Source organism: Vulpes lagopus, chromosome 13 (genome assembly GCF_018345385.1).
Source record: "Vulpes lagopus strain Blue_001 chromosome 13, ASM1834538v1, whole genome shotgun sequence".
Taxonomy (NCBI): domain Eukaryota; kingdom Metazoa; phylum Chordata; class Mammalia; order Carnivora; family Canidae; genus Vulpes; species Vulpes lagopus.
The window spans coordinates 60,014,415-60,030,057 of NC_054836.1; the positions used below are offsets into that span (position 1 = coordinate 60,014,415).

The 15,643-nt window shown below is 43.4% G+C and overlaps 1 protein-coding gene across 21 annotated transcripts in view; it reads right to left on the bottom strand.

Annotated features, from left to right (window-relative positions):
• Nucleotides 1-15,643, bottom strand: part of CADPS2 (calcium dependent secretion activator 2) — a 457,875-nt gene that overhangs the window by 33,964 nt on the left and 408,268 nt on the right. For 11 of the 21 annotated variants that reach the window (XM_041727924.1, XM_041727925.1, XM_041727927.1 and 8 more), the window contains 3 exons: nt 12,194-12,349; nt 10,699-10,846; nt 4,197-4,271 (listed from right to left, as the gene is read on the bottom strand). In XM_041727924.1, coding sequence (XP_041583858.1) covers nt 4,197-4,271; nt 10,699-10,846; nt 12,194-12,349 — 379 coding nt within the window. Of the gene's footprint in view, nt 1-4,196; nt 4,272-9,977; nt 9,993-10,698; nt 10,847-12,193; nt 12,350-15,643 lie in introns of all 21 variants that reach the window. The other 10 variants (XM_041727923.1, XM_041727907.1, XM_041727914.1 and 7 more) reach the window with 1 other exon arrangement.

Below are 15,643 nucleotides of genomic sequence, written 5' to 3' on the forward strand. Positions count from 1 at the left end.
TTGAAGTTCCCGAGGCTAAACTCAGTATTGATGTTTAGAAGCAAGGATGGTCAAGCTTCCTCAAGTTCCTTTCTCTCATAGTTGGCCATTCCCTGACTTTCTCTATCTATCATCTATCTATCATCTATCTATCACCTATCTATCTATCTATCTATCTATCTATCTATCTATCTATCTATCACCTATCACCTATCTATCATCTATCTATCTATCTATCTATCTATCTATCTATCTATCTATCTATCTATCACCTATCACCTATCTATCATCTATCTATCTATCTATCTATCTATCTATCTATCTATCTATCATCTATCTATCTATCATCTATTTATTTCTATCTATTGAAGAAGTTGAATAAAAGTGACCAGGTAACAGGAGGAATGTGTGACATTCGATGCTCCTGTGACACTGCAGGGAAGCCCGACAGTAGGTGCCGGGCCTTTACCGAGAGGCTCTAACTAGACACACAGGGATCAAATCTGCTCTCAGAAGCTTACGAAGCAGTTGGAGAGAAAACAGACGAACGTGCTGCAGGCTACAAGGGAAAGAGCCCGAGACCGAGGTTCTAGATCCTGATTCCAACACTGACCACCATGGGGGCTCGGGCCAGCACGACGCCCACCGGGCCCTCCACGGTTACCACTGTGCGTGCGCCCACGCCCCGTGAGTGTTACGGATTTGAGATTCATCTCACGAGTGCTTTACGTTTCTACAAGTTCATTTCTCTGTGAGGTCACAGTTAAGACGTGTACACATCCTACGACCAAGGGTGTGGGGAGTTAGAGGTCATCCAGTGGAAATACTAAGACAGGAGGAGGACTCAGTAGGAATCTACCGCCACACACCTTTCCTCTTTAGAACCAAAATAACACGCGCTATTGACAAATTATAAACTCCCAAAGGGGGACTCCTGACAAGGTTTTTCAAATACGAAAAGGGAAATTAACGAAGGCCGGTCTTTGTTCACATAGCAGCTTCTTCAACAAAGTGATAACAGTGCTAGGGACGCGGCTTATTGGTCTCCGGTGGCCGCGAGCTCACCCAGAGCGCACGGGAGCCCGCGTCTCTCTGTGGCTGGTCAATTACCGCAAAGTAGCGTCTGCGCGAGGAGCACGGGCTCCCCAGGGCCCCGCCCGCGCCACATGATGTAAGGAACGGAAACAGGGCTGCGGCCGGAGCCACGCCTTCGGGGAGGGACAGTCCTGCACGGCTGTCAGGTATCCTAAGGGACACAAACAGCAAAACCCGCAAAATCACCCATCGCTCACAACCAGAGGTCAATGAACAAGAACGTTCCTGCTATCATCTTTTTTTTTTTTCCTCAGTAAAAATACCTAAGTCCCTTTTGGGCTAGAAGCATCTTTATCTTTTTCCCCTTTAAGGCTGATTTTTATTTCTCCGTGGAGTTTCCAGTTATGGGACATCTGCCTAAGAGTGGCAGCCACGCATGGAATCATCCCTTACGGTTGGCATCTTATAATCGGGTTGATCGCTTGGCTCCATCGGCTTCCTCGGAATTCCTGACCCAAGCGACCCCCCCCCCCCGCTGGGGTCGCTGGCCACCCCCTCCTGCCCGCACCTCCGAGACAGCTGGGCCTGCACGGTCCGGTGTTGCCCCACGGTCCTCCCCTCGCCATCTGTCCCTCTTCCAGGCACCCTGCGCCACCCACGGCACCCAGGGTTCCCTCCGCCTCCCCGTTACTAGCCCAGAGGCTGCTGGACTGGGTGACATAAAAGCCGACGTCTTTTCCTCAGAGCTCTGGAGGCCGGGAGTCCAGCGACGAGACGACGGTGCATTTGTGTCTGGTGGGAGCCCACTTCCTGGTTCAGAGATGACGGCTTTTGGCTGCATTTCCACACGGCAGAAGGAGCTGGGGAGCCCCCAGGATGCCCCTTAGAAGCGAAGGCCGCTAACCCCATTTATAATAGCTAGCTACAGTAGGCTCTTTTAGTTAAAATTACTTATAATTAAGTAAAATTAACATTTCAGTTCCTCGGTTGCACTGGGCCCGTACCAGTGGCCGTGGGCACGCGTGGCTGCAAGGCCGTGCACTGGAGGGGGCTGGTGAGTATTTTTAGACCGCAGAAAGCTCTGCTGAACAGCACTGATCTCTACAACACTGTTTCCTTACTTGAGTCAAATATACTATTTTTCCGATTAACAGATGTATTTGACATAAAAAAAGAGTCCGTTTTCTCCTTCGCCAGGAGAGAACGCAGAGGGCACACAGCCCTCCCCGCGCTGGCACAAATCCCGCCCTGGTCCCTTTGCCTCGCTGCCTGTTTAAGGCTCTACCAGCTGCGCGCTATCGGGCAATCTAAGGGCTTCCGTGAGGCCCCGACTCACAAAAGACGACCCGCACGGGGGCAGCGTGACGATGGGGTCGGGCCGCCCGGTTAAACTTCCCCGGCTGACTCACAGGCAAGGGCGGTCCCGTGTCACCTCCACCCCCCGCCGCGGGCCAGACTGTGCAGTGCTGCAAGCCCCTGCTCCTCCTCTGGGGCTCCGCTCCCCGGGGTTCGCCTTTCCCCCGCCTGCCGGACGCGTCTCCGTTAGCCTCTTCCCTTTCCACTTTGGGCGAAGCGGGAGGCATTCTCGTGGTGGGAGAAGTAACGAGAACAGGAACGTGCTGGAGGGGTGAGGCTGTTCTAACTGCATCTTGGTGGCTATTTCCCATCTCAACACCTGCTACCAAAGAATTTGCAAAATACAAACAAAACAAAACAAAAGAACCCCTGAAATCCCAAAGAATCTACCTGCCTCCAAATTCCAGCCTGACCCCACCATCCAGAGCGGCTCTGCCAACATTTCGGAGTCTATCCTGTCCTTTCCCAATGTGATGCAAAGACGGGTCATACTTTACATTTCTAAAATGTTAAGCTTTTTTTTCCCCCCCTTACTAGTATATTAGGAAACCTTTCCTTTATCATGAATAGTCTCTGAAACCATGGTTTCTTAATATAGATGCCCCGTCATTTACTTTACCGTTCCCTTCATGTTAGAGATTGAAGTTGCTTCCAAATTTCCATTAGAAGTAACTGCAACCCTATCAATGTATATATTGATGCACCTTGTGCATCTCTCTGAGCAGGAAAAAACCCACAAAATAGTTCTTAGGTAAGAGGGTATTCATGTGCTCCATACAGTTCCAAGCTCTCTCTCTCTAGAGAGGCCGTAACAGTTTACACTCCTGCAGACGGGAGACGGGAGTGTCCCACCTCACCTTTTCCAAAACCAAGTGTCGGTTTAAAAATACCTACACTAACTTGCTAGAAAAAGTGGCATATTCATTGTAGTTTTTCTTCATTCCTCAAATTGTGAATGAGGTTTAACGTTTTCATGCTTATTGGGCACCTGTTTTTTTCTTTTCTAAACAGCATGTCCCTCGTTTATTAAATTGGGGGTGTTTTTTCCTTTGCTTTCCGTACGTTCTTCCAATGGTTTCATGAAGCCTGACGGGGGTTCTTTGACCAAGTCTTGCGGGAGCACGGGCTCTCTCCCCTCCCATGGGCGTCCCCCCGACCGCGTCCACCCGGACCCCTCTCTGTCTTGCGTTCCAGTCTCCGTCTCTTCCCCGGCAGCCCTGGATCTCCAGTGTCGCTCATGGCAGTCTGTGACCTCAGTGGGACGGCAAATCATCTAAGGCATTCAATGGGATATTCATTTATGCTTCGTCCCTTAGACAATTAGAGGCCGTAGGGTTTGTCACAGATACGTGCGGCATCAAGCTGGAAGTCGCAGGGGCCTGCTGGGAGTGGAGAACCTCAGACCGCAGCCTGCCCACCTCCTCCGTCCACCTGCGACCAGCTCTAGAGCCTCGCCAACGGCATCCCGACAAACAGGCTACGCTCAACGACTGGTGACTGCTTGAATCGGCCAAACAGACAAGTAGAAAGAGGACGTAAATGTAAAATAATAAAGTCTTGCTGGAAGACAGAGTTATTTTTAAAAGCCAACAGCTGCAAGAAAAGCCGAGATGACTTGTAAACAAACAAAACAAATCAAAAGTTGTTGACAAAGAGTGTTCATGTTTTGTCCGGAACTCTTCTTAGAATCTCAACTTTTCTCGCAGCTATTTTTAAAACTACTATTTCTCCATTAGGTATTTAGAAACATAAGACAGATTTTTCCCCAAACATGCTCCGCAAAATGATTTTCGAATCTGACTTAAGGTGAATAAATAATACGTTACCTTTGAGACTAGCAGCGAAATGATTTCTTTTACGGTGTTGTCAATCAAATCATCTATTTTTGAATGGTATTGTTGCTGCATGTTAAAAGACAAAGATGCATTAGTTGATGTGGACACAAAACTTTTGTTCTAAGTCATAAATGCTTTAAAGCTCCCAGTTATGACAGATCGGATTTACTTAAAATGATCATTTTGAACATTAGAAGAACAAAACCTTGAAAACGATCCACCCAATCAACACTTTTTACATTGTGGTTTGAAAATTTTCCCATGTGCGCTGTTGAGTTAAGCAGCTAATGGGGTTATTATATAGATGAATTGGGTTCTTATTCTTATTCAGGCAGAGGAATGTGAAGGATACTTTTTGTCTTCTCCTCTATAATTAAGGTGGCCGCGTATTTTTCTAAAGGGTTGGTTTAGCTGGAGAAGCAAAAAGACTAGAAAAAGATTTAATTAATACAGCATTTCATGTCTGACAACTCTCATTCATAAGTTATTTTAAATGTGCTCTAGAAATAAAATGAGCTCCCAATTGTTCACTCTAAAAGGACCGTTTTGTCAGCGCACGGAGCAGCAGTTTATACAATTCTTACAATATGCTCAAGCAAGGGCAAAATTAAAATTTCATCAACAAAGGTGAATAGATGGTAACAAATTAATAGGCCATAAAAGGTATAATGAAGCAGCACTCACTCCCCATAGTTTTATCACTGCTTCCTCATGAAAAAGACGCCTTTAAGTAAATATAAAAAAGGTGTATTTAAAATAAACCTGAAAGCCTCCTTTTTTGCTTTCTTTAGAGAATACTGGAGAGTTGCATTCTTAAATTAGCAGGAGCTTTGGCTTCTGCGGTGTGTGGAGGCACATTCATTTAAACAGTAATTCTTGCTTTAGAAGCATTTATCTGACAGCCGATTGTCCCCAATAGCCACTTCACAGAAAATGTGACTTGTAAAGACTAACCCTATCTTGATGGTTCAAGGCTTCTTGGAACAGCTAACATAATGCACAGAGTAAAAGTACTCAGGTCAGTATAAACATTAGACCAACTTAACAGCTGCTGGATGAATGGTTTCCTAGGATGTAAGTTTTTGAAGGCTATTTTTTCTTCTGAAAACATGTCTCAAAGTTTTCATACACAACAAAACACCAACTTAGGTCTGCTCTGGACTACACGGGCGTGATCCCCCCACAGGCTCTGACAGTTACAAGTGGCCATCTACCTGCATAAAGAAAAAGGGAAGCATAATTCTGGAGCACGTCAATTTTCTTTTCTGCACGTATACGTGCGTGTTGATCTGTGGTCTAAAATTAATCACACACATGTGAATATGGAACTTTCCAGGCATGTGTTTCTCCTGGAGGGAAGAACTGTGTGTCTGTCTTCCTGATTCTCAAACCCGTGCTCTCCAGAAGCAACAGAAACACAGAGGGTGGATTTCTAGCACAGTAGTGTGGACCCCTTGGCTTTTTTAGAACATCCTGGAGAGAAGGAAGAGGGGCGGAAAATAAAGAAAAACAAAGGAGAAGAGAAACAGCCTGAAGACCCTGGCTGCCCGTTGAGATAGCTGGGAAGGCCCACAGACAGGGCACCAGCAGGTCCCCAGCGCCAGCAGGAGCTTATGCCAACGAGCTGTGCCTGGCTCTCCCTCCCTGCTACTCTCTCTTAACATCCTTCTCTCTCCAAATTTGTGTCTGTGCAGCAGGTGGAAGTGAGATACCAGACGAGGCTCCTCTTTGGGGGAGAACTGGAAAGGGATACAGGCGTCGGGCTTCTCACTTCCCTCTCCTGGAAAGTGCTATCGGCCATATGGGGACCCAGGTGCCCAGACCTCTGAGGGCTTCCATGTTCTTAAATATATACTTGATATGTTCCGTGTGTGTTTATATTTCATTTCTTAAAAGATTTATTGCTAAGTTATTCTCTATACCCAACATGGGGCTCACACTTACAAACCCTGGAACGAGAGTCACGGGATCTGCTGATGGAGCCAGCCGAGCACCCCTGCCATAGAGTCATCTTTTGACTCAAAAGCAATCAAATGTCATCAAAAGGCTACTGGACATAAAACTGTAGAGCTTCTACATGTTAAACTTTTAGACTGGATCAATTTGGACACATCTTACGAGGTGAGCCACTCAAGGGGTTCCTCACACCCTTTTTTATCAAGAGGCAGGTAAAGGTATGGACCCCAGGAGCCATCAAATTCTCCTATAATATTCACCTTCAGACTATTTTCTTTGACACCTGATCCAGCCAAAAGCAGTGAGAGGAGAGAGGGAGGGAGGGAGCCGGGAGGGGAGTGGGGAAGGGGGAGGAGACAGAGAGAGAAACACAAAAAATTAAAAAGGAAGAAAGTAGAGTAAATGTACTGCCCAAGGGGCAAACCCAAACAATGTAAGGTTTGTTAGGTTTTTATGATGTGACATTTTGCTATTGTAAACTTATCTGATTAGCTCGGGCTTTCACTAATATTAAAATTGCTGAGAACTTCCAGAATCTCCTCTCGCTACACAGTTGTCAGAGGTGGTCTGGAGGCCCTGGGGAGGGGAGTGGGCAGGTGGCCTCAGAATCCATATTTTACATACACATTCTGCAAGGAGAATAATTCACATACGCCACACAGAGGTGACAGAAGGTTAGGCGGGAAGAGTTGTTCATCAGGGGGTCCAGACAGCGCCCAAAGACAGCCCAGATACGCCAAAGGAGGGCACCGAGAGGAGGAGGATCTGCCTGCACAGACATCTATGCTACCTAACCTGAAACTGGTAGATATTTTACTGGGATTGATAGACTGAATTTTTGATAAAAATCCGCAAAGTTTTTGTCTGCAACAATAAAAACCTATACAATTTCTATCAGAATATTCCAAGCCGGATCGATAATCCTACATCCCAGGGCTTTGGCAAATTACAGCCCCTTTCTTAAACTCATTCTCCTTACATCTGCCCTCAAAAGCAACCGGTCTGTGCTTCTCCAGCAGATGACTCTGAGTCTAAATCAAGATTAACCTGTAAGGAATTCTCACTCCACGGAGCCCAGGGAATTGGGAGATCAGACGCGGGTCTGAAAGCCTGGCCCCCGTCCTCAGGTACCTGTCCTCTCTCTTTTCATCTGACTGCTGCTAATGTAAACACACCGGAAATGAAGACTAATCAAATGCCAGCACAACCCAGCATTCTTAGAAGATTTGGGTCTTTCTCTTGGGAAGAACTTTAACGGAATTGAATTGTTAGGTCTGGAGGTGGAAACATTTTGCTGTCGTTGAGAATCCTACACAAGGAGCCTCCATTACTGTGCTTTCACCCTTAATGGATGGGCTCCTATCAGATGCAGGGGCGCTGAGGGCCGAGAATTACCTCAGACCCATGCAGTCGGTGGAGAACAATGATATCTAAACACTGGGGGCTCTGTGGTCTCAACATCTGTCCCCGAGGAACTGGCCCGAGACTGCTGACTCATTACACACAGCTGTCACAGGAGCAGATCATTGGCTCACTAATGACTCCATTAGACACCATTCTGGGCTGCGGTTGAGCACGTCTGCATCACCACGTGCCACGTGAGGAAACAGCCGTAACATAGGAGCAGGGAAGGGGCCGCCTCGTGGAAAAGGAGCTGGGAAAGTTTTGTCTCGGCAATGCCATTTATGACAAATTTCCTGGGACTCTGGAGAGGTCTCTCAGTACAACTCAGGCAACTATCCCTACTAGGTTCATCCAGGTAAGCAGGTATCTTACAAGGTTCCCAATTGTGTGATAATCTAGTTTTTAATTTGTTGCTTACTGCAGAATGAGGTCCACTGGCTCACCTCTGCATGTAATGTATTTGCTAATTTGCAACAATTCCAAAACTTACCTCAAGCACAGAGAGGGAAACCCTGTGCAATCATGTGGGTATATGTATTGGTGATTAAAAAGCAAAGCATAAAATCCTCCTTTTGCACTGAAATTCTTATTTACCACTTTTCATAATTGCTAATGGGTTTGACACCTGCACATTTTGAATTGTATTAATTGTGTGAAAGTTGTGGGGAACTAATTGTCTCTGGTGAGAAGGTACAGATGCAAATATAATGAACAGTAGCAGATTACTTTTCAAAACCATCTACTTGTTAATATTAAGGATCATTTGACAATGCAACAGTGCTTTGGCATTTCTGTGTGTGCCTGTTTTTCTTTTTAGGTACTAGAGAGAGTCGTTTCTTACAGGGGAGGATTTTTTTATTATTATTTTTTTACTTATTTTATTATTTTTTTCAGGAGAGGATTTTTAAAGTAGTGACGACCAATCAGTCTGTTCATTCAAAAAATATTTACTCAGTGCCTGTTATGTGTCAGGTACTGCCATGCATGTTAAAATAAAAGCAAATGGGTAAATTCCAGTATCAGTGGGAAGAGGCAAGATGTTCCTATAAACCTGATGAGAAATGGATGGACGTGTGAAGACTTAAGACAATATTTCTGAGTAGACCATCAAAGGCTCACATCTGTAGTAAAAACATGAAAAAGTAGAGATGAGCCACTGATATCCAAGCCAGCTGCTTCCTCATTCAGATAATTAGAGGTAATAAGTCACGTTGCAGGCGTTCAGAGAGTAATTACTGAACATTCTATAACACATATTGGTTACTTAATGTATCTGTTAGGTTGTATGTGCTATGGTATTAGAAATACATCTTTTCCCCTCGAAATTGCTCAAAGAACGAAATATGTGCATGTGCATAAATTATGGCCAAATAGCCAGTGTCTGTACCTGGGTTAAATAAGTATGAAATTTGTAAATAGTGGACCTTGTCATCCCCTTTCAGAGCTACCTAAGCCCTTCTGCTTGGATGAGAATTGTTAGCTTAGTAGAGTCACCCTGACTTGTATTCCTAGGTGGCAACCGTAAGACCTGTAAGATTTAGCATATCCACAGAGCATAAAAACCCCTTTGGCTTATCACAAATACATATAGAACAGATATATAAATATAAATGTAAATATATATACACATATATACATATATGATATACATGATTATATATGTATATATATGAGATCACATATCATATATATATATATATATATGAGCGACTCCGTTTTGTATGCATGTGACTTTTCATACCATGTTCCTCTGAAGTTCTGGGTAGTAATTCAAGACAACCTTGTGTGGGGAAGAGGAAGGGCTCCTGACCCAGGCCTGCCTCTGGTTCTGGTTACTGCCCAGGCCGTGAGCGGGAGGCAAGATGCTGCTGGGCACGTACCTACCTTACTGAAATCCACAACTGGGCTCTTCTGCATGAAGTGACCTTAGCAGCGGCCTCCCGGTCCTCAAATTCGGAGGTGCCCTGATATATGTCATCCAGAACTCCAATTTTTTTCTAGTATTAGTCAAAGTATATACTATAGATATATGCACCTTGAAATAGTAATAATCACTCTGCTTCTGAATTTTGAATGTTGTTTAAAAAGGAGGGTGAATTCATTTATTTTTAAATAATCTTATCCTTAAACAATCTAAGAGAAGTGTCGGTTCTGCAGTGTAAGAGGGAAGAAACATTTCCCTTGACATTATTTAAGGTGTAAGTATTTATTGGTGTTTTAATGTCTGTGTATTGCTATGTTATAATAAGCTGTCAGTGTTCTACACATACACAGAGAACATAAACCTGAAAATGGAATTAATTGCATTAATTGGAAAAGGTGAAAATAAAAAATGTACATTTATAAAAATAATAATTTAAGTGAAAATGTGCTTTTACAAACAAAAAAAATAAATAAAAGAGAGCGACTTACCCATTGACTACCAAACTGGATCATGCCATGGAGGAAAAAAAAAAAAAAAGACAATGAAGGAGAACATAAGGGAAGAGTAAAAAAATGATGAGAAAGTAATTACAATGAGAAAAGCGGCAACACAATGTCAACTTCAACAGATAATCTAAGAAAAATAGATCCATTTTCACACAAACGTCACTTTCAACAAAAAGAAATCATGGGATAACATGAGGTGTGTTTCGGAATATACAACCAAACAAAACATGAATCAAAATGAAAAAATGGGATATTTATTTAAAAAAAAAGAAGTCTAATTTTTAAAGCACATTTCTACTTTATTTTTAAAACACGGAAACTTTTGTATGAATAAAATATTTCATATGCTATTTTCTGTGCCTTGTTTTTTGAATGCAAACTCTGGATACTCTAGATTTGTTTAATAAACAAAGCGGGGAGCTTTCTAGCTTCCTTATTTGCTTGTGGAAAGCAAGGTTTATGTAAATACACAACACCTAAGCTGTTAAAAGCTTCAACTGCCACTTGTAAAACTTTGGGCAGTGTTCATAGAAAGGAGAAGAAAGTGACATGAGCCGGGGATGAAGTCCGCTACTATAGTGAAGAAAAGACCAAGCGCTTCTATTGAAGAACTTGGCCTTTCAATCTAACCCAGTGAGAGCCTTCTGGAAACAGCTGGGGCACCTTGTGCTGCACGTCCCTGTGGGACACTCGGTTCACTTACCTCTTGTCCTCCATCCAGGGCACAAAGTTTGGTGCTTTGCTTTTTGGCGTCAACGAGTACATTAAACATTGTGCACACAGAAGCCGGAATGCGCAAGTCAGTTGTTTTGCTTGCCTTTTGCAGCTTGATTTCAAATGCGGTTCTTGTTCTATTCATTGAAACATGAATTCAGAGTAAGAAATTCTGAAATATGTCTCACCTGCTTAGTCAAAGTGAAATCAACACTACAAGATGCTAATTTAAAACATGCAAATAAGGAGCGCGGCCTCAGTTTGGGAGCCAGGGGGTGGGCTGCTCTTCTTTATCAGGTGTCTCATGAAAGACTGGGGAGGCGTTTTGTACGAAACAGCGTCTGCAGTCATGCAGACAGCATCTCTGCCCAAAGGAAGCCATTTGTTACAGCTAGTGTAAGACGTTTTATGGAAAAATCTCTTGGTTTTACTTAACTGCCTGAATTAATTTCCAAGTATAAAAGCCACTTGCATCTCTGCATTAAAGCAGAATAAATCCTCTGTGTGAGGCTTACCAATAAACAAACAAACAAACAAACAAACAAGTCTGGAAAACTCTAAAGCATCATAATTAATGTACAGCAGAGAATGTCTACTTCTTCTGTGCCACTTTAGGTTTTCTTTCAAATATCTAAAGTTGTAGATGGGTGTTTGAAAGAAACTGTGCAACAGGCAATTTGGAATTGTTTTTTGCTAAAGTATCCAAAGATCACCCACAGATTTGAAACATTAGAACCACATATGACAAGTGTGACTTTTTAAAAAAAAACATCATATAATCTAATTCCTGGCCTTGCCTTAGGAAGCCATTAAACATTATTCTAAATGCTGTATTTTCCTTAACTTTGGAGAATTCAGGATTATTCAATTGCTCCTACCGGTGTTTATTCCCATATGCTGCCCCCATTGTTCTTGTAAAGGGGCAATGGGAAAAACGATGCTTGGTTAATTAGAGATACAAAGCCGATTTTGCGAGAACTATTCAAAGAAATGAAAGCACAGTTGGGGGAATTCTAAGCCTCATCACTTATTTCTGGTTAAGTTTTGAAGAATGTAACTGGATGCTTGGAACTCATCCGACGTGGATAGAGAACACTGGAAAACAGAACAAGTGACGGCCCTGATCCCAATCTGGGTTTGCAGTGCCACTTCACAGCACGCAGACACAGTGCATAACGTATAAAGTACTTAACAGGCCTTTTCCATATGTCTTGGCAGTTACTGCCTCGGGATTTAAAGCGCAGTATTCCCAGAGAGACAACAACCAGCACAACAGAAACGATCACTATACGGGACGAGGGCAGTGTTAGGAGGCGTGGAAAACAGTTTCGGGCCAATTTTATCAGTTACACGAGGCCCCAGAATTTAGGTCTACGCCTAAATCCACATCACCTTTCTTGTGACAATTATATAGCAGATACTTGGTGACAAGTGCTACTCTGGGCGCCGGCGTACTAAGCAGCAACTTGAAAACACAGGTCTACCTTTTGACACAGGCCTCTATCATATCACTGGCCATTAGTTTGAGTCTTTGCTCTAAGTGGTGGGCAAATTCCTGTTCTGGCCAGTGTAGATCAAAGACAAACATTTGCAGTGCATCGAGTTTCCAAAAAAGGTCTTCTGATGTTGCCGAGCCATTGCTGGAAGAAAAAGGAAACATGAAGAGCGTCATGAACTTCCACCGTGACGGCCAACACATTGTCTTTTCCCTTTCCGTACCGTTTGCCATTAGTGAAAAAATAACACATAAAATCTCTAACAGTCGATATTTTCTTTATTCGACCTTCTAAATCTCTTTTCATGTCTTCTTAATAAATAAGGCAACCCCCCCAAAATAGAGATGAATATAGTAGGAAGGTGTCATAAACAGGGCCTGAATGCACAAGGATATTTTACTGAGGAAAAGGAGCCCAAGGGTACAAGGAAGAACAAGCATTTTAAGTGTTTTCTTTCTTTCTTTCTTTCTTTTTTTTTTTTTTTACCAATGTGTAGGATACAAATACAGAAATATTTCCTCCTAGAAATTCAGAAGAGTACGTTTTATGAAAGAAAGTCTGTATGACAGCCGCGGCAGCTTTACCCTCCCACTCGCGCACACGTGGTGCTGTGCTCATCCTGGTGGCTTCTGTCGTCTACAGACAGGAGTGTACGGGGGGGGGGGGGCTCACATTTCTCAGCGACAGGAGAAGGGGACCAGGTACTACAAGTGAAATAACAAGCTGAGTAGGGGAGCAAGCCTCACAGCTGGTTTGAAATGCTTCGTGACTTTTCTAGCTCCTAATGGAGCCTCCGGGTACGGGGTAGAGTCTAACAGAGAAAGGACATCCAGGGTGCTCTGGGCTGGGAGCCAAATCACGTATCTCGGGTCATCCCATCTCTGGAACTCGGGGCCTGGATGCGCTATGCGTTCACGGCTGTGCCAAGATTACTCCGGGGGACCGGAGTTTCACGCCACCCATGAAGGCGGCTGGTAGCACGGTACCTAGGGCACGTGGGCAGGGGATAACACTACTGCTTTCCATCATGCAAGGATCTGGCCTAATAGGGAAACAGATGATTTGAAAGTAAAATACTCCTATGTTAGAAGACCCTGAAACTTAATAGTAGAAGAGAACAAAAGGAGAAAAAGGTGCCGTGTGATTCACCTCTCCTCAGCTTTCCCGTCCGTGGTGGACAGACACTGAGCTGAAAATTGTCCTTTTAGTGTTTGAAACAAAAATAGAGAAATGAAATAATGTATCGTAAGAGCACAGTGGAAAACTTGTATAAAGATAAAATTCTTTTAAATCCCCACTTTGTTTAGCTAAATATATCTTAATTAGTTGGCTTTAAAAAAAAAATCACCTCCTTCTTCGGCTAATTAAAAGCTATTTCCCTCCCCACCTGCAGCTCAGCATCTTTCCTGCGTCGCCAACCTTCTTTGTGTTCCGTCTCCCCTTCTGCCAGTGATTCCTCGTGGTCTCCTTGCCTAGCCTAGACGTGCTTGGAGTTAAGTCCTCAAAGGACCGATGCGGCAGAGCCCTGAACGCCACCCACAGCTCTTTACCCCAATACCTCTTCACCTTAAAAATCAGAGCCCCCAACGTACCATGAAACAAAGGAACCAGACAACATCATGTAGACATTGCTGTGAAAAATGTTAGAAAAAACACTGCATTTATTTTTCCCTGTTACCATATATTTAATAAAAATAAGAGGAAAAAAAAAAAAAGACAAGGCAAAGCCTCTATTACATACCCACAGTGCTCATGTGGTAAATCAGAGGATCTATATTTTAAGAGTAATTGAACCTAATTGGTTAAAGAAGCAAATCTAATAAGTTTTCACTTTGGAGAAACGTAGGTAGGTACTGGAAACGTGTGTGTTTTCTTAACAGTGTAACAAAACAACACAACCATCATCAAAACAAAATCTGAAATACTGAAGGTGGAATTCTACTGAAAACAGACTTTCTCATAACATATGACAATTAAATCTTTATAGAGACTATGGATATATGTTTCTTTTGTTCTTTGATGCTATGGTAAGACTCTGGAACAATGAATGTGCTTAATTGGGAATATAATTAAGGTAACAAGTGTCTGTTATGATTAAATAGATAAAAAAAACGTTAAGTAGGTTTTCTCTTGAGCTGGAATACATAACTTGCAATTTACTCAGAACTTTTTCATTTTAAAATTATTTTTAATCAGTGACCCATTCTGAAAGTATTATGAACAGATTAAAGAACTCAAACATGAATAATGGACTCAGATAATTTCCTAAAAATGCCAGTAGGAAGCACATCTTATTGGCATCTACTTTTGGAGCTAAAAAACCCAAAAAACCCAAACAAAACACAGAGAAGGAAGACATTGAGGAGCTTTATAATTAGTGCTTTAAAATGAAAAGTGAAAAAAAACCGAGAGCACCAGGCTGGCTCAGTTAGGGAGCATGGGACCGTTGACCTGGGGTTATGGGTTCAAGCCCTGCCCTGGGGGTAGAGATTATTTAAAAATAATAAAAATAAAATCTTTAACCAAAAAAAAAAAAAACCCACCCAGAACCCCCAAAATTAGTGACTGCATCGTAACATTACAAGTAATTGTGAGCACCCCGATGAAGAGCCTAATGTTGATAATCCTGGCACGTAAAGATGACAGTGATTTCCTTGTAAAACATATTTTTTATTTCCTCAGAATGATGAAAGTATGAGCACTTTATTTACAAAGCCACGATCTGTCATGATTCCTGTCCTGAAATGCAGATCATTTTAAAAAGGGACTCCCAATAAATGAGATTCACGTTCCACATATATCTCAAAGCTAAAAAAATAATAATGACCGAAAAAGAAGTCTAAAGTTCACCAGGCAATGCCCATAATAGTGCTCGTGGTTAAAATCCAGGGTGTTGAACAGGTGAGGGGTGAGGAAGAAAAGGAGTTAAATTACAAAACAGTATTAAGAAGCACAAAAAACACATAAACTTAGATTCACTGTACTTGCTAGATAGTTGCCAAGCACGCAGACACGAGTCCGTACGCTGTAACCGCCCAAAGCGTCTGCCCGAAAGAGAAAGATCCCTGCGTGACCTAGTAACTGTCACGGGCCAGTGGTGACGTTTCACTTGGAGAAATGCCGCTAAGCTATTCTGCAAGTTATTCTTCCCCGTTTCGGTCTTCTGTCTCTTCTTGAGGGTGTGCACCTTGACGGGGGGCGGCCTCAGCCGTGGCGGGGGGCCGGGCGGGGGGGGGGGCTCTGCACATGCTCCCGAGGCCGAGCACACGGGTAGGGGAATGACAGCGCTGGGCAGACAAGCCCGGTTCAGAGCCTGCCTCTGCCGCTTACTTACTGGGGGACCTCGGAGCCTTTAACTTCTTTGTGACTCAGTTTCCTTAACTGTAAAATGGGCACAGGGACATGTACCTCCCTGGGTTACTGCGCGGCTGAACTGAG